Source organism: Maniola hyperantus, chromosome 15 (genome assembly GCF_902806685.2).
Source record: "Maniola hyperantus chromosome 15, iAphHyp1.2, whole genome shotgun sequence".
Taxonomy (NCBI): domain Eukaryota; kingdom Metazoa; phylum Arthropoda; class Insecta; order Lepidoptera; family Nymphalidae; genus Maniola; species Maniola hyperantus.
Genome location: NC_048550.1, coordinates 3,378,502 through 3,398,931, shown reverse-complemented (window position 1 = coordinate 3,398,931; position 20,430 = coordinate 3,378,502). Strand labels below are relative to the sequence as shown.

The following is a 20,430-nucleotide window of genomic DNA, read 5'->3' as shown; positions in this document are numbered from 1 at the left end:
ATTAAAAATATTCAAGAAATTGCCATTGCCATAGCCCAGCTATCTTTTCACACAAAATATCAAATTAAATAATATTATTTTAAAATATTGTACACGTTTTATATAAATAATACCAATAAAATTAGTATCTAAAAATAATTATATTTGAAGCGAAAGTAGTTTTAAAAATAGACTATCCGAAACTATATTAAGACACAAATATGAATAAAAGTTAATATCAAGTAAAGCGCATCGCATATCACTGCGCCGAACACAGCGAAACCGCTGAATTTGGTGAGCGGATTTTATACTAAGAATTCTAAAATTAGTGGCGTGCGGCGCAGAGAATAGGCGATAAGCTAAAAACAAAGACCACATTAAACGATATTGATGTAGCCTTTCTTCTAGATTTCGTTAATAAATTATTTATTAACAGTATGATGTAGAAAAAGATCGTTATTCCCAAAGCAGAACTGATAGCTGTAAGTAGCATAAATTCCAAAAATATCATAGAAACGCGCTATGACCGCAAGTCGTGACAATGACGTCTAACAAGAAAACATGTTTTTTAAACAATTCTTTCGCAACATTCTTTTACTTTATTCCTTGGCCCCCAGATCGTGAATTTTGTCAATTCAGGGACCAACGGGAATACCTGTAATAAATGTGTGTGGACGAAAGAGAATCAAAATATTACAGTCGGACCTCAGAAATATGACCCTGCAAAAGTGGGTAGGAATGCGGAGGCCATCAGGCATAAACAGAGTATAAATTAATTTATTCGGATGAATAGTTAAGTAGGCAACGCCACAGACCTCGTCAGAAAATTGTCTTTAGTCAGTACAGTAGCGGTCTACTTTCGGCTCATAGAACGATTCTATTTAGTGTGCGAAAACCTTAAGGGCCGATTTTTTCATTGGTACATAATTATTTATTTTTGTTAAAAATTATCGCCGCATAGAAAATAATAGACATAAAATCAGTAACATAAGATATATTGTTAAATGTATACCTTTAAAAACGTGTGACAAACAACACCCGATTTTTCTGTTTGACGGCAATTACAAGTACCAAATAAAGAAATCAACCCTTAGCTTTAAATACAAACATTTTGACACTTAGAGTAATCATTTAATACAACATACAGTACGCGGAATCTAAAGAGTTGACTAGAATTGTCACAGAATCGTATTTTTTAACACTAAGAGTACATTATTGAAAGACTAATAAATGACCTAGAGACAGTGGAATAGTTTCAGGAGATGCTTGATAAAAACTGAGTTTCTATTTTCAACTACATTACTGAATATGATAAACTAGATTTAGCCATTTCGTATTGAATTCCAATATCCAATGTAATGGGATTAGCAAACAAATCTGCCGGGAACTAACAGGTTTCATTTGAAAACTTGTTCGGTAATTTATTTAATAAATGTAAAAAATAAACAAAGCTTTACAACATTTGTTACTTGCCATGTTATGTTGTGTGGTGGATAAGTTGATGTTCATACCTAAAAGATTAAGGCCACTTGCACAAAGAACCAGGATTTCCGGTACCGCCAGGTTGGTGCGTGCCGGTATCGATCGCTGCGATTAAAGTAGCCCCCATATTATCTTGGACTCACTACGGACAAGACTCTAGGTTATCACACTCAGTAGAAGTAGGCAGCGTGGAAGAACCATATAATAAACTTTACTTTAACAAGCACCTTCTAAAAATTTACCATCCGGTCCTAAGCTATAATAATTAAAAAGAGGATTTTTGTGCCGCCCCACCGTCTTCCATGGCAAGTCCAAATTAACAACTGTCACCGTTGAGCGAACTGAGCGAAGCGTGCGTCCATCTTGTAACTCGCAACTTTTTTTTTACATTTTTTATTATTTTTTTAGAATGCTTCTTACAAGACTGACAAACGCTTGAGGGGTTGTTTGTATCAAAATTATATTTTGCTTTGTGGTATCGAATTTTAGTATAGGTAGGGAGGTAACATATATTACGAATTAAAAGAGATATGGAAAATTATATGTAGGCAGTTTAAAAAAATATGAATGTCGAACATAATATTTTGTAATTGAGGGAATGGAGGAAAGTATTTCATAAATTACTAGACTTAAGTATTATAATTAGTTGTGCATTTTATATATATTATCGATGGTGTGGTTCACAATTATTGCACAACTAGTAACTACACAATTGTCGATTTACAGGAGAGCTATTTAAAGTCCATATTATGAGTAACACAAAAATAGTAGATAATTTTCTTTAACGAGAATAAATAGATTACATAATTTGAACCCTCGTAGCTTTAGTTTTAAGTACGTATTAATTTATCAGCACCATATCATCTTACAAATTAACAATTTTGACCATCAGTAAGCGTAAAATTTTACCTATGCTGAATAAATAATTTGAGTTTGCATACAGTGAGTCAATACAGTGTACTATTTTTGTGCTAGTCATAATCTGAACTCTAAACAGCTCGTCTGTAAAATCGACAAAATTGTGTAGTTACTGCAATTTTGAAGTAATCCATCGATATTATCTTTTAAATATAAATTATGAAAACTATACTAATATTATAATTTAAAAGTAATACTTATTTTTAAGTTGGATTATATATTTATTGAAACGCAATTAAAGAAAGCGGTATATTCTAAAAAAAGCAAATCAATACTTTGCTTTAATAGGAGGTATACAGTATATGGTATGGTATAATATTTTTGGCAATAAAATAACTACGTACGTATAGTGAACTAGGGTAAATCGTCAGTCTCGATGTAGTCAACATAAAAAAGGACCCTGTTTTTATATAATATGTCGCAATATAATATAAATATAATATGAACGTCGATCCCACAAATTCAAATATAATATTATACTTTATAAAAAGTGGGAATAATATTGGTATAGAACCTTGGACAATATATGTGCGTTTGTTTTCGAAAGTCTTATGTTGTTTAGTTTTACTAAAGCTTTTCACAGTAATGTTTTCGAAAATCCTGGACATGAATGTTCCATTTTTAGTCTGTCGTGATCTAGAATTGGATTTTTCGACGGTGGTAGAAAGATTGTATGTTTTGTTAGTTTGATTTAAATATGAGTGACCTTTAAGGAGTCCAAATTTGTAATAGTCTATAATAGAATTTACATTTTTAATCTGTTTACTATTATATTGATTTGGACAGACTGCAACCTTGAAGTCTGCGATAGAATAAAAAGTTAAAAAGTCGGAAAAGTTGTCGTGAACTTCGTGAATCGTCTCTCTCACGAGCCCTATGTCTGATAGAGAAGTCTCAGTCACGCATATAGCTTTATGCAAAAGTTCGAACGATAATGGAAAACGGGTATCGTTAATTTCGTCAAGTGGGGTATGTTGCGTCTTTTTCAGGCCTTTATGTAATGGTAGAAGGAAATAGGTATCGTTCAGTTCGTCAAGTGGGGTATGTTGCGTCTCTCTCTCGCAACCTACGTGCGAGGGAGACGGCTCAGACAGTGACAGTGGCGTGTTGGGGCCCGGGGGAGTGTGCGTGTGGAGTGTGCGCGGGCGCTAGGCGGCGGGCGGCGAGCGGACGCGGCAGCCGGGTCACCGCGCGCCGCCGCGGCCCCGGCGGCCCGGCTTGCCGCGGCGGTTGAAGCCGCTGCGACAATAAACACTTGTGTTATGAACAATAAGTAGCCTTGAAAACCGATGACAGCCTAGTCTATTTTAGCGTTTAAACTATCGTGAGTGATTTCTATTATATATAATATCTCTCAACGGCTATACTCACGTATTTAGTCGACGCTGGCCCGACTACTTTCGCACCCATCCGGGGTCCTTTGTCAAGGGAGTCAGTTCGCGCACGCGTCGCGGTTAAGACTCAATAAATAATAATAGTCTAAATAATATTAAATACATATCAAAAATTGCATTAAAAAATTTAAAATTATTTAGTAATATCCTTGAAGTGTAGGTAAAACACTAAAAAATTATAAAAAATATAGTAAAAAGTAAATGTCATTTCTCGTTCAAAGAGCTTCATTGTAATATGGGCCTTTGAAAGTAGTTTCGATAACTGCAAAGTGTCGCACTAGATGGCATTAAACAGTTGCTTCAGTACTGAGTTAACATACATATCACCAACTTCGTCACTGGCAGTAAGCGAGACCGTGGCCGAGTGGTCAAGGCATCGGGCGCGAACCCAGAAGATGCAGGTTCGATTCCTGTCGGTTACGCAATTTTTGATATGTATTTAAAATTATTTAGTAATATCCTTGAAGTGTAGGTAAAACACTTATACACTAAAAAATATAATAATAGTCTAGTCGTTAAGACGTCGGGCTTCGATGTTCGACGTTCAGACCCGCACATCTAACTTTTCGGAGTTATGTGCGTTTTAAGTAATCAAATATCGCTTGCTTTAACTGTGAAGAAAAACATCGCGACGAACTGAATACCGGCTGAGTTCAACTTAACAATAGACAGTCAAAAGTATGCAATGATAGCCAATTTGAATAAAAGACTTTGCGCGGCAGTGTGAAGCGACCCTAGCATTAAAAATTGTAACGTCTTACCGGTATGGCCCACGATATGGCTGCTTATCAACTTCGGGCGCGGCGTCGGCAGAGGTACCGGGCCGGGCTTCTACCTTCGCGGCCTGAGCTCCGCTGCTGGATCCTTTAGCCTCCTGGTGAAGTAAATTATAGCATTTTTGATTTGAAAATGTTCGTCATTTTCGTAATCATCACCCCGGAAATCACTAAAATGACCCGCGTATTGATAAAAAATACGTCGGAGCTCCGACATCATTGATTTGAAAAAAGACTGAGAGTGAGTATTTGAAAAACAACGTCAAGTGTAGAAGGAATGACATTTCATAAGTAAGAAAATCTGCTTGAGCGAGAGGGACTGAGGGGGCCACGCTAGTTGCAAACCTATGAGCTAGAGTCTAGATAGCTTACAGGGACAAGTATTGAGTCATAACAACACACATTACCAATCACAAACGAAACTGTGTTTTCGTTTCACATTGAATTTCGAATGTTTTTTGAAAACATGTTTGTGATTGATTGGTGACTCAAAATGGTTAACACCCACTGAGATTTTTGTCTCTATCATTTGTATGGGTTTTCGTAACAGAAAGGGCCCTATATACTACTTTGACAACTTTCCTATGGTGCAGTGGTAAGCTCAGTTGTCTTAACTGTGGGAGATCCCGGGTTCGATTCCCGGCTGGGGTTTGGAATTTCATAATTTCTAAATTTTTGGTTTGGTCTGGTATCACCCTTTCACTTTAGTTACCTCTTTGTCGGCTGCCGTGCTGATGGTCAGTAGCGGCGGGCCGTCATCCCCTGTGCCTACAACGCCGCCGCGAGCGATCTGCCGCGCCAACTGCGCCGCCATACGCGCCTGGAGGGCCTAGAACGCAGAGCTCAGAAGTATTCTTGTTCTTTTCATCCTTATTTTTTATTTATTTATTTAAAAGGACTATCAACAGGTTACAAAAAAATACGTTTTAAGGTAATTTTTTTACCGGAAAACCCGAATGCTTGATTTTGACGAAACTGTACCTTTTGTCAAAATCAAGCTACAAAGTTTTTTCGAGATAGCTTGCATTGGATAAGTGGGCATACCTATCTGCTGAAGCTTAAGTAAGCTGAAGGGTTGATGCAATGAAGAACCAGCTATACATAATAATGATGTTTATTTTACACTTTACAATTGATATGTTATGTACAATACAGACTGGCTCGCGAGCCTTATATAATACAGTGGTAGAAGATGTTGACGTGACGAGCGGATGATAGGGAATGTGGAATCTTGTAACGTGCGTGACCAGGAGGACTCTCCACTGCGTTCCAAATTTGAATATTGTTGTGTGGCAGCTGCGAAGTTTTCCTAATAGCTGCCAGCCAAGTAACGGTAGAGGTTGCACCTCTACACTACTTTTAGCCCCGAAAAAAGTTACAAGAAATGTTTCCAAGAGAATAAAAAGTCTAAATCCATGCAGATAAAGTCACGGGTATCATCAAGTTTTTTTTGTATTAAGGAGGTAATACCTTTAGATCTTCAGTTAGCCGGAAGGGCGGAGCGTTAACGGAGTCGACGGGCGGCGGGGCCTGCTCTAGCTTCTTCACATCAAACGAGATCACGCAGCGACACACCGGGCAGGTTTGCTGGAACAGCAGGATGCAGTCTTATCATTACAGTAATATGGATTTGTAAAGCACTAGCTGATGCCTTAGCACAAATTGGGTATTTGACTACATCATGATCAACCTATCGCCGGCTCCCTACAGAGCACGGGTCTCCTCTCAGAATGAGAAGAGTTTTGGCCATAGTCTACCATGCTGGCATTACTGAAATATACATCATAATCACGTACTTTTTTAGTTAAACCTATCAAAGCACGTGGATTTTACGTATTTTGGAAGACCCTTTATTTAAAAATCACTGAAGAATAATTTATTTTCGATGTAGTCAAAGTAAATTTCCTACTTTTTTATGGTTTCATGTAAGAAAATTGATTTGACAGGCAGTGTGGAAGTGGTTTAGATGTAACCACTCAACCTAGCTATGATGCAGACTGATCGTGCATGCTGCATTTGGACATTTCTCCAATTAATTAGTTTCTCCATCTCTTCATCATTGTATTTGTTGCTGTTGAGGAAGTGATTCTGGATGTGATCTGTTCAAACTAGCAGATCAGTTCTGTTCAAACTATACAGCCTATACACTAGCTCACCTGATAAGACTTGGCCTCTAGTGTGCACGCTGCCAGTAGGGAAGTTTCTCCATATCTTCATTATAGTTTATTATAATGATTAAAAGATCCCAAAAAATTCAGAAAAAAAATCTTCATTTTAGTATTTGTTGCTGTAGAGGAAGTGATTCTGGATGTGATCTGTTCAAACTATACGGCTTATACACTAGCTCACCTGGTAAGGCTTGGCCTGTGCACGCTGCCAGTTGGGAAGTTTCTCCATTTCTTCATTATAGTATTTGTTGCTATTGATCAGGTGTTTGGAGAGGCAGTGGCTATGGAAGTGGTGATAGCATGGCGTTTTGATAAATACATCCCCGTTCACAAAGTTGTGAAGGCAGATCACACATTGCCCGCTGGGCAGGTTGCACTGAGTGAGGAACTCACGGACAATCTGTAAGAAATACCTTGTATAGACTTGTGATATAGGAATTTTTCACCCATATTCACAATCTATATATATAAAAGAAAAAGCTGACTGACTGACTGACTGTTCTATCAATGCACAGCTGAAACTACTGGACGTTTAGTGCTGAAATTTGGCATGCAGATAACTATTATGACATAGATGTCTGCTAAGAAAGGATTTTTGAAAATTCAACCCCTACGGAGGTAAAACAGGCATTTGAAATTTTTATAGTCCACGCGGACGAAGTCGCGAGCATAAGCTAGTCATAACTATATGGTCTCACAGAACGCTAGAACGCACAGTGTAGATTCCACCAATCAGATTATTGAAAATTGATGTGATACAGTAATCTGATTGGTGGAATCTACACTGCGTTGGAATGTACTATGAGACCTCATAGTAATGACAGAAAACTGCATGAACTATTTAATGTTTTCAAAGACTCCATTGTAAATGTCATGCTATTTACTCTTCACTCAACAAGCCAGCATACTGCCTTATACTTATATACTTGTGCTTTTGCGGTGTGCTGGCTTGTTGAGTGAAGAGAATAGGAGTAAGGAGACTTATCTAACACTAGATGATGCCCGCGACTTCATCCGCGTGGATTTAGGTTTTCAAAAATCCCGTGGGAACTCTTTGATTTCCCACGGAAGTTGGTTTACCTATAATTTAACTTTCATTTAATTTAACCCTGCTTTATGGCTGTTCTGACACACTTAAAGTAATTTTGGCAGAATAAGAGTACCTAATTATTATGGTCAAGTGCTGTTATGATACAATTAAATAATTCGAAGAATAAAATTAGGTAGGTACCTCTATCAATTCAAAAACAATCGGATTCCCAACATGTCTGTCAAGTTTTTCTTTTATTTTTGAATGAATTTTGGACACCACCCTTTCGTCCAGCCCCCGAGGGTTTCTAAGAGTCACTTCGGGACTGCTTTCAGGATAGTCTGGAGTCAGTTTCACTTCCAAAGTCACACACACATACTGCTGGTCGAGTTGATCGCCAGTAGATGGATGAATGACTGTTTCTATCACTCTGGGTACACCATTTTCATTCGTAACAACGACCCTTTCTATCAATATGGCTTCTAGAGCCTCCAGCTCGTCATACACTCTGAAATTTATTCAACAAAACATACATGAAATCGAAAAACATCAAATATGTATGAGCAAAGGAGTAAAATAGGTTAATAACGCACCTCGTATCCACAGAGGCTGACATGGTGACAGCGAAGGGCAGACTAGGTAAAATTAAATCCGGGCTAGATCTAGGGAAGGGTTCTAAGTGCATACAGTTCAAGCAGGCGCAATGCAGTCGGTGCAGCGAACAGCTGGCCCCTGGACCAAATCTCTGACAAAAATCAATCAAGCTATCAGGAAAAATGTTGCAAGAAATCGCCGAAGAATTTTCCCCGAATTTCTTCTATTCGATTCGAATTCACCCTAGAATATTCAAAAGTTAAGTGTCGACTCAGTCGACACGCTTCATTGCTGAACAGTCGACTCGACTGTTCAGCAATGAAGCTTGTAGAAATCAGCGGTATTGTTATGTCAATCTCAATTTTCTCCAAATTTAAAAACAGGGTAGGTAGTTAGGTACCTACTTAAACTTATTGCAGAAATTGACTCGTTGCGTGTGTGTCCAGTGCTTTTAAATAGTGCAAGTGCATGGTGATGGTCACTTGCACTCAAGTGACTTGTCAGAGTTGACCTCTGCAAGTTTTACCTATTGCTAGTAGTCACTTGAACCAAATGCTAACACTCACACTCACTGCACTCTACTACACACTAAACACTAACACTCACTGTACTGCAGGCGTGGTTTTGCGCTTCCATGCAAATTCATCATAGAAAATAAACTAAAAGACTCTTTATACACGTCAATCAAAACTTTTGTCGTATTAACCTACTTACCTGCTTGATTATTTTACAAAAAATCTAGTTATTGTTTTATCTATAAAAACACCACTCAGTTTTTCCCAGATTTGTGGATATATTTTTTCATGGTATCATTACTCACAGATGAAAATAGGTAGCTAGTTATGACAGTTCCATAGATAACTTTTGACACATAATATTAAAAAATATTAAATAAATCTTGAATCAAGTCTTGAATAATATCCAAAAGTGAGAAAAGAACTTAGCTAATCTGTGAAAAGCCAGAAGATGAAAAACGGAGCGGGCTGTGGGAGCGGGTCATGGAGCGGGTCAACTAGTAGGTAGATACGGTAGGTAGGTACCTACCTAGTTACTTATCTAGAATCGTAGTTACCTATCAAACTATTTAGGTGAGGTTAAATAAAACCAATAACTACGTATAAAACCATATTTACTGTCTGTATTACACACTACACATGTAGGTATTACACAGGTATATTGTATTGCATGTATTGAACAGACGTATTTATTATCAAGTAGGTACTAACCACAGAGTACATTGAATATACGGGTAGTACTAACTACCTAACTACCATAGAGTTTATTTAGAAAGTTGAGCGTCGTTATGCAGAAAGCGACCAACAACGTTTTTTGCGAAAATGAGTTATGATGCCTACGGTATTAGGTTTATTATTCTTTACCTTATGCAGAGACAAACAAAGTCCTAGCCATTACCAAACTCAAGATAAAATTTTGTCAAATGCGACCAATTAACACTATGGCCCATTTTTATGCTAAAAGCGACCAAGTCCAGTCTCTGGTCTAGCAAAAATTAAAATATACAAAATTTGCTTTCTGATTCGGCATTGGACTGGCTTCTGCAAAAATGTAAATCGTAAGATAGTATACCTACTTTACTAATTTGCAGAACGCGATTATTGCCATGGTCGCTTTATGCAAAATAAGGAATGGACTGTTTCTTTATTTTTTCTTTTTACCTATTGCTCAATCTTTCAGATTTATACAGGTGGTTTTGTGAGAGTGGTCAGTGAGGCGAAAATCTAAACTACCTATTGAAGATACTTAAATTTGGTCTAAGGAACCTAATAATGGTAGGCATTAAAAAGTAAAAACTATTTTAAATTGTGTCCAGTTTTAGTTTGCTGAAGAAGGCATTGTGGTTTTTTTCCCAACCAAATCACAATAGGCTACTTGACAATTTTTTTAAGTTGGTCTTAAATGGTTAATATTTGTTCTATTATATCAAAAAAATTAACACTATATTTTTTTGCGCCCTAAAAACCGTAAAACTTTAATTTAAAAAAATATTTTTCTTAGACAGGTGAAAACACTGTCGGCCATGTTTGGCCGATAGATTATCTGTGCTCTGACGTCATGCATTTGTAAACAACAGCATAACCACAGAGTACATTATATATACTGAGCATAACCTACCAAAGTTTAATAAACATGACTTCTATACTAGTTTACATGAAAAATATAGTAATTATCGTTATTGTATCATCCGAGAATGTAAAAAACGCATCGATAAAGACCACAGGAAAGTTGTGGATTAGAGTGCCCAGTGAAATAAATATACGTAACACGCAAAGACTTGCTTAAAGGGATCCTATATGACTAACGACTTCAACCCAAATTTATTTTTGCAAAGATCACTTTGTTGTAAGTCTTACTTAATAACTTATTCAATTTATAAAGAGAAAACGATATTTTTTTACGTTTACTATGAGTTTTTAGAAATATATAAAAACTAGCTTATGCTCGTGACTTCGCCCGCGTGGACTTCATAAATTTCAAACCTCCATTTAACCCACTCAGAGGTGGAATTTCAAAAAATCCTTTCCTAGTGGATACCTTCTCTTTACCTACAAAGAACACACTCACCAAATTTCATGTATCTAGGACCAGCTGTTTAGATGTTTAGGCTGTGCGTTGATATATAAGTTAGTCAGGACTCTAAATTTTATATATATGGATACTACGTTAGTCCCCGCGTGACATAGGAATGACATTTCTTTGTTTACATATTTAATGACGTCACATCATGGCTGACAGCGTTTTCTGCGTTTCAAATAAAAATAAAAATTGTATTTTTTTAAATTGGATTTATATATCCATCCTGCGTTTTTAATAATTGTTATTGATATATTTCGTTGTTTTAAGCAAAATACTATATAAATAATCATTTATTGGACGAAATTAGATATGAGTCAAGTAGCCTATTAGGTAGATGAATCGCCCACGCTGATAGTCGTTTCTGCTGAAACGTCGTCTGGAAAATCTACAGATTTGCTTAAAACGACCACAATAGTTACATACTAAATATGGTATTTAGGCAACAAAAATAAGTTTTTATATTAGCTAATAAAATATAGTTCACTAACTACTTACCTACACTTTCACTCATTTTTTTAAACAATTTTCTTTATAGGTACATTTAAAGCAGTGGTGAAAATACCTAAAACAGCTCATTTATCTCGAAACTGGTTTTTTGGCGTTGCCGCGTTGGTCGTTTTCTGCTTGGCGACGCTCAGTTAGGCTAATTATTTTAAAACTTTAGGCTGAAAACATTTCTGCAGTTTCGTTGCGCTAAACTGCTGCTCTGTGCTTTATTAATCAATGATCAATGATAAACCTACTTAATAATAGCTAACTAGTTAATTTAATTGTAATTGGTAGGAGATAGTTACTTACTTAATAACATCTTAATAATTAGGTACCTAATAGGCATAATATTTTATTGGTAGGTAGGACCTACTAGCATTTTAATTAGGTACCTACAGTGGTCAGGCCATGGCCACTGCGACAGCGGTGGGCGGGGCGAGAATGGCGGCTGCCATGAAACCATACGCATTCACTTCGTCCGCATTGATTTCAGTTTTTTTTTAAATCCCGTTGGAACTCTGATTTTATAAGCTAGGGATAAAAATAGCCTATATCCATCTCCAGGATGCAAGCTATATTCGGTGTTCCTACAAAAATGATGGTCGTAAATTCGTCCACATGGGTTTGGATTTTTTAAGGATCACGTGGAAACTCTTTGATTATCCGGGATGTATAATATTCTATGTCCTTCACTGAGGTGCAAGCTATCTCTTTACCAAACATGGAAATAACATTAATGTTACCATTATAACATCAAAATTGGTTATACCTGCGGATGGGCCGTGAAAAGCTAGCAGACAGACAGACACACTTTCACATTTTATAATATTAATAAAATATGGATGGTGCGGCTTAGTTGTCCGCCTTAGCTTCGTCTTCCAGGATAGCACCATAATCGATAGGTAGGTACATACTACTCGTGCGCAATAAGTTGAGACCTGGGGGGCGGTGACGCCACAGATGCGTGGTTGTACTGTAGACAAAAATCGGAGCGCGTCGTCGTTGCGTGACGTAAGCAAGTACGAGACTAATATGTTAAAAAAATGGCGTTGTCTAAAGTACAACACGGAGCTTGAGGGGAAGTTACAGGGCAAGCGGGCGGAGGGTTGCATTCCAGGCGAGTCTCAACTTATCGCGCACGGGTAGTACTAGTATAATGTTCGAGTAAGTAATTATGCGTATTGTATCATTGCCCTACTCCCGCCGCCCGCGCCGCTTACCGCTGTCGTTGAGGCTGCAGCCTCAAGTCTTTATACAATATCTTGGCAATTTTGTCAAGTTTAGTCATAAACTCATAATCTACTTAGCCGAACCTCACTGTAATCTGATGGTTCCTTGCTTATGGGTTGATTATTTATTAATTTAAATTGCACTTCGTTCGATACTTCTTCACAAAGTGTGGAATCCTGGGTCTGGGTGGAAGATCTCAGACCCTGCTTGAAGGAGAGCCGTGAACCAAATCTGAAATGAAAATCCGTACTTAATATTATTATCTATCTAGTTATCTAGCTACTAATCCAACCAAAGAACTGATAGAAGTGGGGGGGGGGGGGGGGGAAGCGGCTAACTTCAAAAAACTACATTTTGAGTTATCGTCATAAAACATGAGAAATAAAAAAAAATATGTTTCTAAAGAATAATGTGTAGGTAAATTATTCTTTAGTAGGTATTCTATAGTAGGTATGTAGGACCAAAGTTTTTAGTTTAGCCGCTTTTTAGAAAAAAGACTGTAGTAAGGTGGTCGAATAGAGAATGCACCAGAAAACGCAGCACTGGAAGAAAAACTCAAGTATAGGGATGGTGCGTGTAACAACTCAATATTTTACCAATTACCACAGTTAAAAAAGCACAGATTGCTAAGAAAAGTCGACAGAAAGTTTAAGTACCTACCTTTGGAAGCCAGAAGGAGAACAAAAAAAAAAGTACCTTTGGATGAATAGATTGTAAACTTTTTTGTTGCAAACAACAATGATGAAGATAGCGACGCCGATGAGCAGGTTGTACAGGTCGGTGACGTACCAGATGGCCAGGTCGGGCTTGCTCGCGCTCACAATCTCTAGGATCCAGCTGATACCCATCACCAGGGACAGCTTCAGGAAGATCTTCAATCTGGGAATGATCGAACATAACTTTTTAGCTTGTATCCGGCTTTTCCCGGGTGGGCTTTTACAATATATTTCGTATCCTAGGAATAAGGACGCTATTACAAAAGGCCTATTTTTTAGGAGGAGCATTTTTTGTGTTTTATTGTAATACTAGCTTATGTTCGCGACTTCGTCCGCGTGGACTATACAAATTTCAAACCCCTTAGGGGTTGAATTTTCAAAAATCCTTTCTTAGCGGATACGTCTAATCCTACGTCATAATAGCTATCTGCATGCCGAATTTCAGCCCGATCCGGCCAGTAGTTTGAGCTGTGCGTTGATAGATCAGTCAGTCAGTCAGTCAGTCACCTTTTTCGACTAATGACAGCAATTAACATGTAGGTACTTATGCAATCTTAAAGTTTACAGTTGGTAAAGAGTTTTAGGGTTATTGTAAAGGGGCGCATAGGGCATTTATTCAATTGCAAGTGGGAGGGCGGGCGGTGCATGTCGCATGTCGCATTTGTATTTTGTACCATACTTTGACTGTTTCAGTGCATAATAGCAAATTAAGGTTTTGGTTCTTTGTAAGTCCCTGTTACAGTGCAACAAGGCTATCTTGGCGCGTGGCCAAAATTGGAACTAACGTTGCCGTCAAGTGTCCCCTTTGTTCTTGTTTGAATATTCTAAGCTTTTGTCTTGCCTTTGTTCTCCAACAGCGACCCCCTGTCAATGTCACTCAAGTGCCAAGAGGGCCTTGTCGCACTGTAGGTATATTACACAGATGTAAGTATATTACCTTTCTTTTATGTTATTCGGCGTGCACGTCACGCCCATGGTCCGGGCGTCCCGCTTCGTCTGCCAGATCGCATAAGCCGTCATGGAATAAAATGCCCAGTTGCAAAGAATCAAAATCAGCAGCGGTGTGTAAAGGTAATACATCCTTTCTGTCTCTAAAACAAAAGTAAAAATCATTCGTAATCAGCGTCAGCCCTTCCATAAAGGTTTAAAAAAAAAAGAATATTGGCCCTCCAACTAAGCGTAAAACTTGTGCTTGGAGTAGGTATACGACAATAGTGCAACGGGGTTTGAGCCGAGCGACCTTTTGGAGCTCAGTCCGCTCCTTTAACCGTTGAGCTATCGAGGCTCTTAGGTAAACTAGAGCTGAGAATTGAAGGTGGAGGTGAACAAGGCAATATCCGAATTTGAGGGCGGCATGAGGAGAGTACCTACGGGAAGGACAGGCGTGTTAGTAGTTCATCATCCTCCGGACCTCCTCTCAGAATGAGGAGGGTTTGACCATAGTCTACCATACCACCTCTGAGATCAATATGTAAAACTCTCAGGCATGTAGGTTCCCTCACGGTGTTTTCCTTCACCGTTAAAGCAATTGACATTTTTAACTGCTTAAAATGCACATATAGCCCCGGAAAGGTATAATTTCCACCCTTTAAAAGCCGAGATAAGTCAGCTAGTTCAATAAAAAACTTACCACCCAGGAAACACTTATTCGCTATGATATTGGGTTTTATGAAGCGTGGCATGCTTGTAACATCTATAACGTTTGTTTCTAATAATATAAATAAAATTGTCATTGCCAAGGGGGCGCCCCACGCGTAGATGGAGTATGTAAGGAATTTGCGCCGATATTCCCCTCTTTTTTCTTGGTAAGAACTTAGGTGCTTCTTTCTGGAAAAAAAATACTTTACTACTTAAGTATAATATCTTCTATCTAAATATATAAAAGGAAAAGGTGACTGACTGACTGACTGACTGACTGATCTATCAACGCACAGCTCAAACTACTGGACGGATCAGGCTGAAATTCGGTGAAAATGAAGAAAATGAAATAAGTGTGTGAGCAAACAGGTGCACCCTCTATTCCCTCACTCTCATAGCACCAAGGGAGCGACAATCCGACACGTCCGGAGCGAGATCAGATGCAGGACCGAGCGACTTTCTGACTCCGCGCTAACCCACTATACCTATACCCACCTATACCTACTGAGAATTTCTTGACAGATTACACACACTCACGTACACAAACACACAGAGTCAATTACTAACTATTTATGGTACACTCCAGGAATGGAAACCAGGACCTCATCACTCTATACGAAGCCCAGTGGCGGATTTGCAGTCTTGGCCGCCCTAGGCCCCAGGCCATGTAATAAGTAGGTACCTACCAGCCGCCCCTTTCTCAGCACTCATCATAGTTTTATAGGCTACATAATGAATTTACTTTATTGCCAACTTTTATCACAACATCAGTGACCTTTGGTCACGATTGGCCGACCCTAATATCTGGCCGCCCTAGGCTCGGGCCTATGGGACCTTAGGGCAAATCCGCCGCTGACGAAACCATTGAGATATAGTGCGCTCCACATAATAGTAGAAAATGTTTTACCTAAATTGCTTCCAGATATCAAAGGACAAGATGTTCATCCAGAAGAAGCTCGCAAGGAAAAAGAAGTAAACACAGGAATCTGAAAAACAAAATATTAATTATATTTGCCCAGCGCTTGCCTCCTATAGTTGTACAGTGCGACAAGGCTCTCTTGGCACTTGAAGGGGGCGTTGTTGGAGAATAAAGGCTTAGAATATTCAAACACTAGCGACCCGCCCCGGCTTCTCATGGGTGCAATGTAGATACTAATGTGCTGTCATTGAGGTGTATTTGCCTCGGAAACTCTCAAATGAGAGGATTTTTTTCCGACCTAATTCACATTACTTCAATTTCTCTAGGGATCTCTAACTTTTTGAGAATTAAACTATACCTATAAACCTTCCTCTTGAATCACTCTATCTATTGGTGAAAACCGCTTTTAAAATCCGTTGCGTAGTTTAAAAGATCTACGCGTTCATACATACATACAGACGCGGGAAGCGACTTTATTTTATACTATGTATGTAGAGAAGAACAAAGGGGACACTTGACGGCAACGTTAGTTCCGATTTTCGCCACGCGCCAAGATAGCCTTGTCGCACTGTAGGCGAGGTGGCAGCAAAATCCACGTGACTGATTGCCTAGCTGCTGGTGAGACCAGTTCAAGTCACTCACTGGCCTTCCACTTTCCTACTTACTACCGCTATGAGAAAAGTTGAGGACCTAATAGAGTGTAGGGCTATGCTCAACAGATGGCGTGAGCATTAACAATACTAAAGGTATGATGCATATTATAATATAAAGAGAGAGCCAGTGCGTACCAGACCTTCGCTATTGTATAAAAGCTGAAATTATCTCTGAGTATGAGATGTTCCAAATGGCTTCGTACGTATCCGTGGAATTTCGACTACGTACGGGTGCAGACCTTGGCGATGCCTTGCGCCACTATAGAAAAGTGAAGGAGTAACAAAGTTAATATACAAATACCTACCTATTTTTATGTTGTGATTGCTACTTACTTGCACCAAGACAAAACTCGTCAGTTATATCTCCTTGTTCCAAGATTTTGAGCGATAGTGTAACAAACGTAAGGAATCCACCCAGCAGGCTGGCTGCGATGGACATTATTATCTTTCCCACGAGGTTCCTCAGGGACGGAAACATGAAGTGCACTATCAGTACTAGTGCTAGGAAAATGCTGGATATTATGTAAGCTGTGGAAATCATTTTATTTATTTATTTACATTGTTCAATCAGTAGCGATTGCTTAACATGATCATAGATGGCACTAGTTGTAAGCTAACATGCGCTATAATTCTATGTCCGAGAACATACATAAGAAGTGTTAGTTTTTGGAACTATGTTTGGAACAGAAGGTACGTAAACGTCATTAATATTGTGCCTTGTATAGATACAATAAAGTTAAAGACGAAGTTAGTGCAGTTTCATTCAGAGGACCCTGGTTTGGGAGAAATCTCTACTCTCTCTCTTTTTCCTTCATACAAAGATTTATTATATAGGTAAGCTTAGGGCGTTTGTTTTGTGTACTCTGTGTTGTGTACACTGTTTTGTGTGTTGTTTAGTTTTAAGTTTGCGTAATAATTATCACCACTATATCTTACAAATGTACCTAACACCATACCAGACTATCAATTTATTACCTATTTTGAATAAATCATTTGACTTTGACTTTACTCATTCGTTATCGTAAAAATGCGATTCAAAGTGGCCGTAATACAAAATACGACGCCCTAGCGCAGTGGTGGTCTTATGTCCCGGGTTCGAACTTTGATTCCCGGTAGGGGCAATTTGGGAATTTACAATTACTAAATTGTCTCTTGTCTGGTCTGGTGGGAGGCTAGGTAACGGCCATGGCTAGTTACCACCCTACCGGCTAAGTTTTTGGTAGCGTTCTAGTTACACTCTGTATAATAGTTACCGCAACCGTTACCTACCTGCTGTATTAAGTTTTAATTTAGCGGAGTTATCCTTTTCGGGCGGCATTGTTATTCTGAATCTTATTTCCGGGTGCTCTAACTCTTCCGTCTTCACGTAATCCACACAGAAACTGTCACACCCGAACACCAGTATTTTGGCCGGAGCATTAGGGATTAGAGGTATAACGTGCAGGTTTCCATTCTGAAAGTCATCATCATGATCAACCGATCGCCGGCTCACTACACAGCCAAAGACATTTTATTTGTCAAATGTTTTTGTACAGAGCACGGCGGGGTGATTACGTAAAACGTTGCAGTAGCGACAGCACTAGCAATGCGATAGTTCATTTGCTGTCTCTCTTTTTCTTCTTATTTTGCTGTGTGGCTATTGCTGTCTCTCTCTAGCCGCTGTTTTGATAGCAATGATCGCGAGATTTACGCCTGTCCTGTCGCAATCCTGTCGCGAGATACGTAATAACCCCGCGCGCCGGTCTCCTCTCAGAGAGAAGGGTTTTGGCCATAGTTTACCACGGTCATGTGCGGATTGGTAGACTTCACACACCTTTGAGAACATTGTGAAGAACTCTCAGGCATACAGGTTTCCTCACGATGTTTTCCTTCACCGTAAAAGCAAGAACGCACAACAAGAAAAGTTAGAGGTGCGTGCCCGGAATCAAACCCCCGACCTCCGATTAGAAGGCGGATGTCCTAACCACTAGGCTATCACAGCTTTATTCTGAAAGTGTAAGAGTCTAATTAATTATTATCATCATCATAAACCGATCGACGTCGTTAAACTTGATTAACTAAGAAATTATTACAGTTTTCCTTATATTTTGTTATTGTTGACTAGCCTAAAATATCCTAAAATAATTTGTATAATTTTGAACATACCTACCTACCATATCTAACAGGTTTTTACAGTTTGTGTAGCCACGCTACTCTGGGTCACGTCCTCCCATTGACTTATTTGTAGGTATAGACGAGGGCTCACAAACGGATTGACATCGCTCTACACAAATATGTACTTACACTTCATATGCTTCGTATTACGAAATATAGAAAAAAGTTTTATAATATCAACAACTTCAGTTTATTATAAAACGACTGCGTTGACGCCTTCGGCCACCATGGGCTCTCCTGTTCGAGAAGCGCTGGACGCTTCTCCCGCCATAGTACCCTTAACGACATCATCCGGAGGTCCCTTGCCACCGCCCATGTGCCAGCTGTACTAGAACCTATTGGTTTGGCACGTAGCGATGGCAAGAGACCTGATGGTATGACGCTCGTACCGTGGAAGATGGGCAGGTCGCTTGTTTGGGATGCAACTTGTGTAGACAGTTTAGCTGCATCCCACATTCAGGCGACCTCCTCTATGGCGGGTGCAGCGGCCATCAGCGCCGAACAGGCCAAGAGGCGCAAATATGAAAACCTCGATGGGAGCTTCGTATTCGTGCCTTTTGGTGTGGAGACCTTGGGGCCGTGGGGCCCGGGGGCTCGAGCTCTTTTTGAAGAAATTGCGAAAAGAGTTATCGAGTCAACCGGGGACCCGATAGCTGGCAGCTACCATGGTCAAAGAATTAGTTTGGCCATCCAAAGGGGTAATGCTGCCAGCATCTTGGGTACAATGCCTCGCTGCGGTGGTCTCGACGAGGTTTTAGATTTAATTTAATTTATTTTAGTTTTAATTTAATGTTGTTTTTTTTTAGATTTAAGTTTATTAATAGTTTATTTGTTAACCATTGATATAAAATAAAATAAATTGTTTTATAAAAAGTTTAATAACGATTGCTAAATATTTATATTTAGACAGACAACAAAGGATCCCTTTTTTTATTGTGGTCATAAACTAATAATTAGTATTTTCAATTTTCGAACTAAGGTAACTAAGTATATCAAGTGGGGTATCATAATATGAAAGGGCTTTACTTGTGCATTCTAAAACAGATTTTTATTTATTTTTATGCATCATAGTTTTTGAATTATCATGCAAAATGTCGAAAAAATACCACTGTAATACGGAACCCTCGGTGCGCGAACCGTTTCCCACTTGGCCGGTTTTTTTAATTCCCGTGGCTAATACATTTTTCGTTATTAAATACTCACCTCGACCAAATATAATTCCATCATTTCGCTATCCAAGCTCTCCTCCTGTAGATCTCCCTTCACGAAATTGAAGACATCAGTCAAATTGTTTCCCGTATATTTCAGATATTCATTATAAACCGGCACTTGAGAGAAATCTGTACTATCTATCACCATCCTATCACATTTACATGAATCATCTAGATCGCAGGAGACGTATTGGTTCTCCGGACAGCATTTTGGAACACATTTTAATCCTTCTCCACAAACATCTGACACGAGTAAACTACTATCACTATTATTTACGATTAAAATTATTATGATTGCAGTCTTTAGTTTGGATTTCATAATTGATTCCACCTTTGTATTTAGACTTTACAAGAGACGTTACTGCATTACTCAGTACTTAATGATTTATGTGGTTATTAGTTATTACCTCAAAATGTCCTTTAGGTGGAGTGAGTCAACTAGATAAGTAATGTAATACGTCAGTAAATATAGTTAGGTACCTAT

General features: G+C 38.7%; 2 protein-coding genes across 4 annotated transcripts; both read right to left on the bottom strand.

Moving 5' to 3' along the window:
* Nucleotides 1-1,083: 1,083 nt before the first annotated feature.
* LOC117988804 (E3 ubiquitin-protein ligase RNF25) lies at nt 1,084-8,527 on the bottom strand. 2 transcript variants are annotated; one of them, XM_069503577.1, is made up of 7 exons: nt 8,341-8,527; nt 7,949-8,255; nt 6,899-7,117; nt 6,020-6,136; nt 5,262-5,378; nt 4,535-4,647; nt 1,084-1,603 (listed from the first exon to the last, which is right to left on the bottom strand). In XM_069503577.1, the coding sequence occupies exons 1-7, from the start codon at nt 8,430-8,432 to the stop codon at nt 1,573-1,575; spliced, it is 996 nt and encodes a 331-aa protein (XP_069359678.1). In that variant the 5' UTR covers nt 8,433-8,527; the 3' UTR covers nt 1,084-1,572. The 2 variants fall into 2 exon arrangements, with proteins under 2 accessions (XP_069359678.1, XP_034831911.1); XM_034976020.2 differs by having other exon boundaries at nt 1,084-3,618; nt 8,341-8,526.
* Nucleotides 8,528-11,267: 2,740 nt separating this feature from the next.
* LOC117989005 (G-protein coupled receptor Mth2-like) lies at nt 11,268-20,343 on the bottom strand. 2 transcript variants are annotated; one of them, XM_034976304.2, is made up of 8 exons: nt 19,939-20,343; nt 17,851-18,034; nt 16,915-17,109; nt 15,917-15,995; nt 15,002-15,198; nt 14,309-14,462; nt 13,352-13,534; nt 11,268-12,886 (listed from the first exon to the last, which is right to left on the bottom strand). In XM_034976304.2, the coding sequence occupies exons 1-8, from the start codon at nt 20,263-20,265 to the stop codon at nt 12,718-12,720; spliced, it is 1,488 nt and encodes a 495-aa protein (XP_034832195.2). In that variant the 5' UTR covers nt 20,266-20,343; the 3' UTR covers nt 11,268-12,717. The 2 variants fall into 2 exon arrangements, with proteins under 2 accessions (XP_034832195.2, XP_069359671.1); XM_069503570.1 differs by having other exon boundaries at nt 12,757-12,886; nt 13,445-13,534.
* Between the last annotated feature and the right edge of the window lie 87 nt (nt 20,344-20,430).

What these genes read in the sequence shown, in the direction of transcription:
- LOC117989005 (XM_034976304.2), bottom strand. Translation starts at nt 20,265, where the DNA reads ATGAAATCCAAACTAAAGACTGCAATCATAATAATTTTAATCGTAAAT. An exon ending in TGGAATTATATTTGGTCGAG is followed by an intron (nt 18,035 to 19,938) that starts GTGAGTATTTAA and finishes GATGACTTTCAG; the next exon opens with AATGGAAACCTGCACGTTAT. An exon ending in TACAATCTATTCATCCAAAG is followed by an intron (nt 12,887 to 13,351) that starts GTACTTTTTTTT and finishes TTTTCATTTCAG; the next exon opens with ATTTGGTTCACGGCTCTCCT.
- LOC117988804 (XM_034976020.2), bottom strand. Translation starts at nt 8,432, where the DNA reads ATGCACTTAGAACCCTTCCCTAGATCTAGCCCGGATTTAATTTTACCT. An exon ending in GGCTAACTGAAGATCTAAAG is followed by an intron (nt 5,379 to 6,019) that starts GTATTACCTCCT and finishes TCTGCGTTCTAG; the next exon opens with GCCCTCCAGGCGCGTATGGC. An exon ending in CCATATCGTGGGCCATACCG is followed by an intron (nt 3,619 to 4,534) that starts GTAAGACGTTAC and finishes TTATTGTCGCAG; the next exon opens with CGGCTTCAACCGCCGCGGCA.